Source organism: Otolemur garnettii, unplaced genomic scaffold (assembly GCF_000181295.1).
Source record: "Otolemur garnettii isolate 467f Iridium unplaced genomic scaffold, OtoGar3 scaffold00116, whole genome shotgun sequence".
NCBI classification, from domain to species: domain Eukaryota; kingdom Metazoa; phylum Chordata; class Mammalia; order Primates; family Galagidae; genus Otolemur; species Otolemur garnettii.
Genome location: NW_003852511.1, coordinates 4,533,282 through 4,539,699, shown reverse-complemented (window position 1 = coordinate 4,539,699; position 6,418 = coordinate 4,533,282). Strand labels below are relative to the sequence as shown.

Genomic DNA, 6,418 nt, shown 5'->3' with positions numbered 1-6,418 from the left:
CTACGCCTATTATGCCATGAATTCAAAAATAATACAGATTTGATAGTTTACATGCTGAAATACTTTTAATTTGTATTTGTAATTAGACAAGAATTCATGATTAATTTACCTTGTACTATATTGTAGATTGCTTTTTTATTCTGTCACTGATCATTGTCCCTAGATAAATTTGGGAAGCCCAGTACAACTCATAAAGTAGTGATTTCATTAATAGTCAGTCATGGATAGCCTATAAACATCATCTCTAAACAAATAAGCACGGCCCTCAGGGGTGCAGTTCTGGGCCCCAGTGTGAGTGGCTCTGAGATGGTCACATTCCGTAACCTGCAGGGTGATTTGGATGTTTTAGCTGGCGGAGGCAGTGACCTCAGACTCTGGACAGTGAATGGAGACCTCGTCGGACACGTCCACTGCAGGGAGATCATCTGTTCCGTTGCTTTCTCCAACCAGCCTGAGGGAATATCTATCAATGTCATTGCCGGAGGATTAGAAAATGGAATTGTAAGGTAGGAAAGAAGAATTTGGATTCTCTTTTTTTGCTTTTACTCATAAGGACACAGCAGTTTCGGAAATTAGTTTTTGATATCTAGGCATATTAATATTCAGTGTTTTAGAGATTTTAAAACATCTCCTGATACAGGTTCTTCCTGTTTTATTTCTAAAGAATAAAGATAGCTTTAGTGCAGTTTTGAATTTTATATTAATATAAAAGATTAACAGTACGACAGTATATAAAGCTACAAGTTCCCTTATTCCCAGTGGTAACTACTGTTCATTGCTTGGTCTATTCCCTTCCTAATGACTTACAATGAATAAACAAGTACATAGGGAGGTTTAGTGGAGACAGTGTTAATTTGCATAATTACTTGATGACGTTTCCCCCTCTCTAGGTTATGGAGCACATGGGACTTAAAGCCTGTGAGAGAAATTACGTTTCCCAAATCAAATAAGCCTATCATAAGGTACGATCTCCCTCCCCCCCGTCTTCATAATATAATTTATGATTATATTTTTCTTAGAAAGCACACAGATCTAAAAAAAATATGTGATTGAAGACACCACGAAAAGCTGACCATGTGTCATAGGAGGTTATCCAGGACCAGGGAGCAAAAAGAGCCACAGTCCTTGTATTCACGGAGCTCAAAATCCCAGCCAGAGTCTAATGGAAAGACATGCTGCTCATATGCCCAGGGGAGGCCTCTGGAGTTACAGATACCTTTTCCTTCCTTGTTTGAAAAAACCATCCTGGTGATTGATAGTAGCAAGAGTGTGCTTGATGTGTGATAAGATAGATAAACAACCAGTTACCCTTTGCTTAGCTAACAAATTTCACTTTAAAAACTCAATTGGAAAAGAAGTGATTCAAATTCTACTTTCTTTTCTTTTTTTAATTTTTTTTTTATTGTTGGGAATTCATTGAGGGTACAAGAAACAAATTCTACTTTCTTAAAATAAATTTATTTTTAATGTACTAAATTTAGAGTTTAAGGAACCTAAAGTTATTATTATATTACCTTTTTTTTTTTTTTAAGTACAGAGTCTCACTTTGTCCTGCAGTGATGTCACAGCTCACAGCAACCTCCAGCTCTTGGGCTTAGGCGATTCTCTTGCCTCAGCCTCCTGAGTAGCTGGGGCTACAGGCGCTCACCCCAATGCCCAGCTATTTTTTTATTACAGTTTAGCCGGAGCTGGGTTTGAACCCGCCACCCTTGGTATATGGGGCCGGCACCCTACTCACTGAGCCACAGGCGCCACCTGCTATATTACCTTTTTTGCTTTTTTTTTTTTTTTTATTGAGACAGTTGCCCTTGGTAGAGTACCATGGCGTCACAGCTCACAGCTCACAGCAACCTCAAACTTTTGGGCTTAAGCGATTTTCTTGCCTCAGCCTCCCTAGTAGCTGGGACTACAGGTGCCTGCCACAATGCCTGGCTATTTTTTTGTTGTAGTTGTCATTGTTGTTTAGCTGGCACAGGCTGGTTCAAACCCGCCAGCCCCGGCATATGTGGCCAGCTCCAAACCACTGAGCTATGGGCACCGAGCCCCTTTTTTCTTTAGGGGAAATGAAATATATCCTTTAAGTAATTACGTTTATTTCTCCAAGAAGGCAATATAGTACTGTTATACTTTTTTAAAGTTTCCTACACCCAGGTATTTGTTATTTAGTAATAAAATATAAAGAAATAGAAAAACAAAACACATTAAAAAGGAACGCAAAGCACTGAGCTCTTTGATGGTGACTTCCTTCTGTCTCACCTGGTCAGAATGAGCATCACAGAGGTGGCAGCAAAGTGACTGTCTTAGAACCGCAGTGAGGAGCAGGCAGTGGGAGGCCGTCGTTGAGTTCCTGCCTCTGCTCCAGTGAAGATGCCTTCACTTCTTAACATGAACTTCCACACGATGGCCAATATGCTAACATAGTTTTTAAAAATATGCTGTACAAATGTGATCTTTTCTGTTTTACAGCCTTACATTTTCTTGTGATGGCCACCATTTGTACACGGCCAACAGTGACGGGACGGTGATCGCCTGGTGTCGGAAGGACCAGCAACGCTTGAAACAGCCAATGTTCTATTCTTTTCTCAGTAGCTATGCAGCCGGATGAATGTGTGAGAACTTCACATTCTCCAAAGCACTTTAACTGCAAACTAGATGTGTTGACCAGTTTTAGGAGGTTGAACCTGAAGAAATGGATGTCTAAACCAACATCCAAATAGAGATAAAATGCATTTATCTGCACGAAATTCTAAAGCCTCACAAGGTCGGGAGAAGAAAGTTCTATACTAATGTAGTGATAATCTATAAAATTGTGTCAGTATACACAAGTTTTAAGTCTTACATAGTAAATTAAAATTACATTCTTCAAGTTTTTTTCCCATAAGGATATTCCAAAGAAAGATTAAGATCTCTTTTTCTGTTATTCCAAAAGGGCCAGTAAAACTTAAGTTGGTTTGCTAATTGTTTACATTAAATACTCCAAAATTTGTATTTTAAAAGTTTTCTGCCCTGAGATATGCCGGCCACCTACACACCCCCCAAAAAGGTGAAAAAAAATAAGAATTTTCAGAACGCAACAATTGTTTTCTTTGAGAAGCAAATTAATTATTCAGTAGGTGCCTCTGCCCTGAGCATTTTATGGAATATCTGAATAGTAAAATCAAACTACTCATGCAGCTCGGTGTCAGGCAGCTTCGGCCAGTTGCCTCCCTCTTAGCTCAAAGCAGAAACAGAATTTTTTGACAACCACAAACAAGAACACGGGTATCTTTGATTTCAGACACATTGTGTTTCTTCATAAAATTTTACTTATAATCCATAACACTAGATATTGAATATCCTTCGTTGAATCCCTAAGGTTCAAACACAAAGATACATCTTTCAAAATCTACCACTGAAAGAGCATTGAATGCTTAACAATCTGCGATAGAAAGCCTTGACTCTGAGAGAAGTTTGCACAGGTTCTGATACGACAGCCAAGGTAAGGCATTTAATTGGAGAAAGGATTATCTCCTCCCGGACAGAATTATAAAAGAAAAGGAGAGAGCTGCTTTGTTTTAAACAGCAGGCAGAATAACTCTTTCAGGAACCTGTTTTCATTCTGTTTCTGCTAACCTACACCACCACCGGAGAGTTCTAGAAACAATAGTAAAATCTAAATATACTCTATGGCAAACTTAGACACCAGAAAGACAGAATTCCTGAAACTCTTGGAATAGTCTGTCTCTACTGTGATATCACGGCTATTTTTTTACTTGGGGTGCTGCTTTATTGGCTTCGGAAACACTGTAAAATAAGCTCAGTAATCTGTTACTATGGGGTAAAAATATATATCCCTGCCTCAGAATAACTCGCGCATTTGTTATGGAAATTTCATTCATATGGTGTTTACAGAACTACTTTTGTAACTTCCAGACTTTCTAAAACATTCTGCTCAAAAGCTACATAAAAATGCAATTCCAGAATCTCTGCAGATAGAGAGAGCAAGCAAGTGGCCACATAGGTGTCTAACCTTCACCTGCGTCCCCGTGAACAGTAAATGTCCTTACTCTAAGACACTTAGCAGGTGGCATCTAGATCACGGTTTCCGCAAGCAGGGTGTTAATTCCAAGGTCCAAACAGGTGCAGAGATGAGATTATTCCTATTCACGTTGAAGTGATTTGCTTTGTTTAAGAAAAAAACTGCAGCTATTGTCTAGCTTTCATTTTTTTTTACTGAGAACTTTAAACTAGTTCCCTATTAGAATAGGGTTGCTACTCAGTCTTTTTTTAAGGCCGAATTTCATCATTTATCTAAAGAGGAAAATATGCAAAATAACTGGTCTTGTTAAGAGTGCAATATTATATTTTTATGTAAAAATAAAAATTAATTTGGGGGGATTATTTATTCAGCATGAAACCTAATATGTATATGTTTGAAACACTTCCTAATGTGCATGTCGTAGCAAACATTTCTGTAAATTATCACAAGCTCTGTTATCTTTGTATACACTGCCACTTCAATTTGGAAATAAATTTCATAAGAAATAGACTTGAATACTTATTACTTGGACCATTTAAATATTATGACCAAATCTCAAATTGATGGGAACCCCCATCAATTAGTTCCCTATTGGTTTTCTTTGTAATTCGCATAACTCTTTAGTTCCACTATAACTTTCTATCTCTAGGAAAAGATAACTTTCATTTATTGTTTTGTGTTAAATTTATATTTCAACCTTTACGGCCTACCCTTAAGTGAAGTTCAAACATCAGTGCCAAGTTCAAACCATTCTTTTAAAAGAAAAGAACATCTCTCCTGCTTCCACCCCAAAGAAGATCTATGTTGAGCCCGCACCATGAGCTAGGCACCATGGTAAGTCCTAAGGATGTGGTCTCGCACAAAGTAGAGTTGTTCCCTGCACTCCTGGAGGGTAGAGGCTGGTGGAGAAACCACCATAAACACCGTCAGTAATGCAGTGTGTGCACAGCTACAAACCGTAATAAGCACCAGGGAGGTACAGCAGAGGCTGTGCTGAGAGAATCTAACAGGAGAATTCAATTTAGATCGAGGTGATCTAGAAAGTGTCTTGAAAAATGGAAGTTTTTGTTAAAACCTAATGGATGAACACAAATCTGACGGGTGAAGATGGGACAGATGTGTTCCAGGTAATACGTATGCAAGAGCTGCAGTGGGAACATTAGTCAGCAAGGACACGCCCAGGGAAGGGCTTTTTCAGGAGACTGCAAAATGGTGGATGATGTCAACAGCAGCAGTCCTGGGCCCAGGAGGGTGCTTTATTTTTCTGCTTTGTATCTGTGATTTTTTTGGCTATCTGGGTTTTTTCCCAGAGACAGGGTCTCCCTGTGTCACCCAGGCTGAAGCGTCGTAGTGTGATCATAGCTCACCAAAGCCCCTAACTCCTGGGCTCGTGATCCTCCTACCGCAGCCTCCAGAGCAGCTGGAACTACAGATGTGCACCACCAGGCCCAACTAGGTTTTTGTCATTTTTTTCTTTCTGTTTTTATTTTTAGAGAAGGAGTTTCACTCTGTTGCCCAGGCTGTTCTTGCACTCCTGGACCTAAGTGATCCTCCCACCTTAGCTTCTGGAGTCTGGGACAACCGGCGCCCACCACCATGCCAGCCTTGCATCTCTGGATTGTTAAGGCTAGAATGCTCCTGTTTCTAGTTGTCTTCCCCAAGAGAACTCAGCAGCTGCATTTATCAGTGTAAGCCTGCCAACCCAGATATCCCTTATTTACCTGCAAGCCTCAGATAGGTCCCTTCCACACCGTATGTTGAGTGCCAGTTACATGCAAGCCCAGTGCTGGGCGATGGGCTGGACAGCAGGGTGATTCTTTCCAGCTCTTCAGAGCTCGTAGCCGGTGATCTGTTTGTCACAATTTTGGATGACATGTGAATGTTGCAAGGCAAAAAAAAAAAAGAACTACAAAAGTGGGAAAGAAACTCAGCAGCTTAACATTTATTCAATCAATAATCTCCAAAAGAGGTGAGCTTGAGACCAGAACGATGGGAGTTTTTGGATTATCCAGGTTAAAGTTCCCCTTTCCTGGTTGCCCTTCAGGTGCTCCCAGTTTATCCCACACTGGGGGCAAAATGTACCAGTTTGTTCTCAAACCGTGCCAATTTTTGGAGAACTGTATTATTTTTCAGTGTACTCAGAATAACACTCCAGGTACTATGAAGCTAAAGCTCTTCCAAGTTTAACCGGCTTAAAACCTTTGACCAGAAAAACTAACTGAAAAGCACTGAGCAGTCAGAGGGCAGATGGGAGAGGAAACCAAAAGAATCCCCATCTGAAAAAACAATTGAAACTGAAGTTAAGGGAAGCAGAAGAGTGTTAGGTTTAGCATGAACTGATATTTTGCAGCTCAGCGCCTGTGGCTCAAGTGGCTAAGGCCCCAGCCACGTACACCTAAG

General features: G+C 40.1%; 1 protein-coding gene across 7 annotated transcripts in view; it reads left to right on the top strand.

Annotated features, from left to right (window-relative positions):
• Positions 1-3,339, top strand: part of LYST (lysosomal trafficking regulator) — a 196,209-nt gene extending 192,870 nt beyond the window's left edge. For all 7 annotated transcript variants that reach the window (XM_003797445.3, XM_023517645.1, XM_023517644.1 and 4 more), the window contains 3 exons: positions 350-506; positions 891-962; positions 2,467-3,339. In XM_003797445.3, the coding sequence (XP_003797493.1) occupies positions 350-506; positions 891-962; positions 2,467-2,605 (368 nt within the window). In that variant the 3' untranslated portion in view covers positions 2,606-3,339. The remainder of the gene's footprint in view (positions 1-349; positions 507-890; positions 963-2,466) is intronic.
• The last annotated feature ends 3,079 nt before the right edge of the window (positions 3,340-6,418 follow it).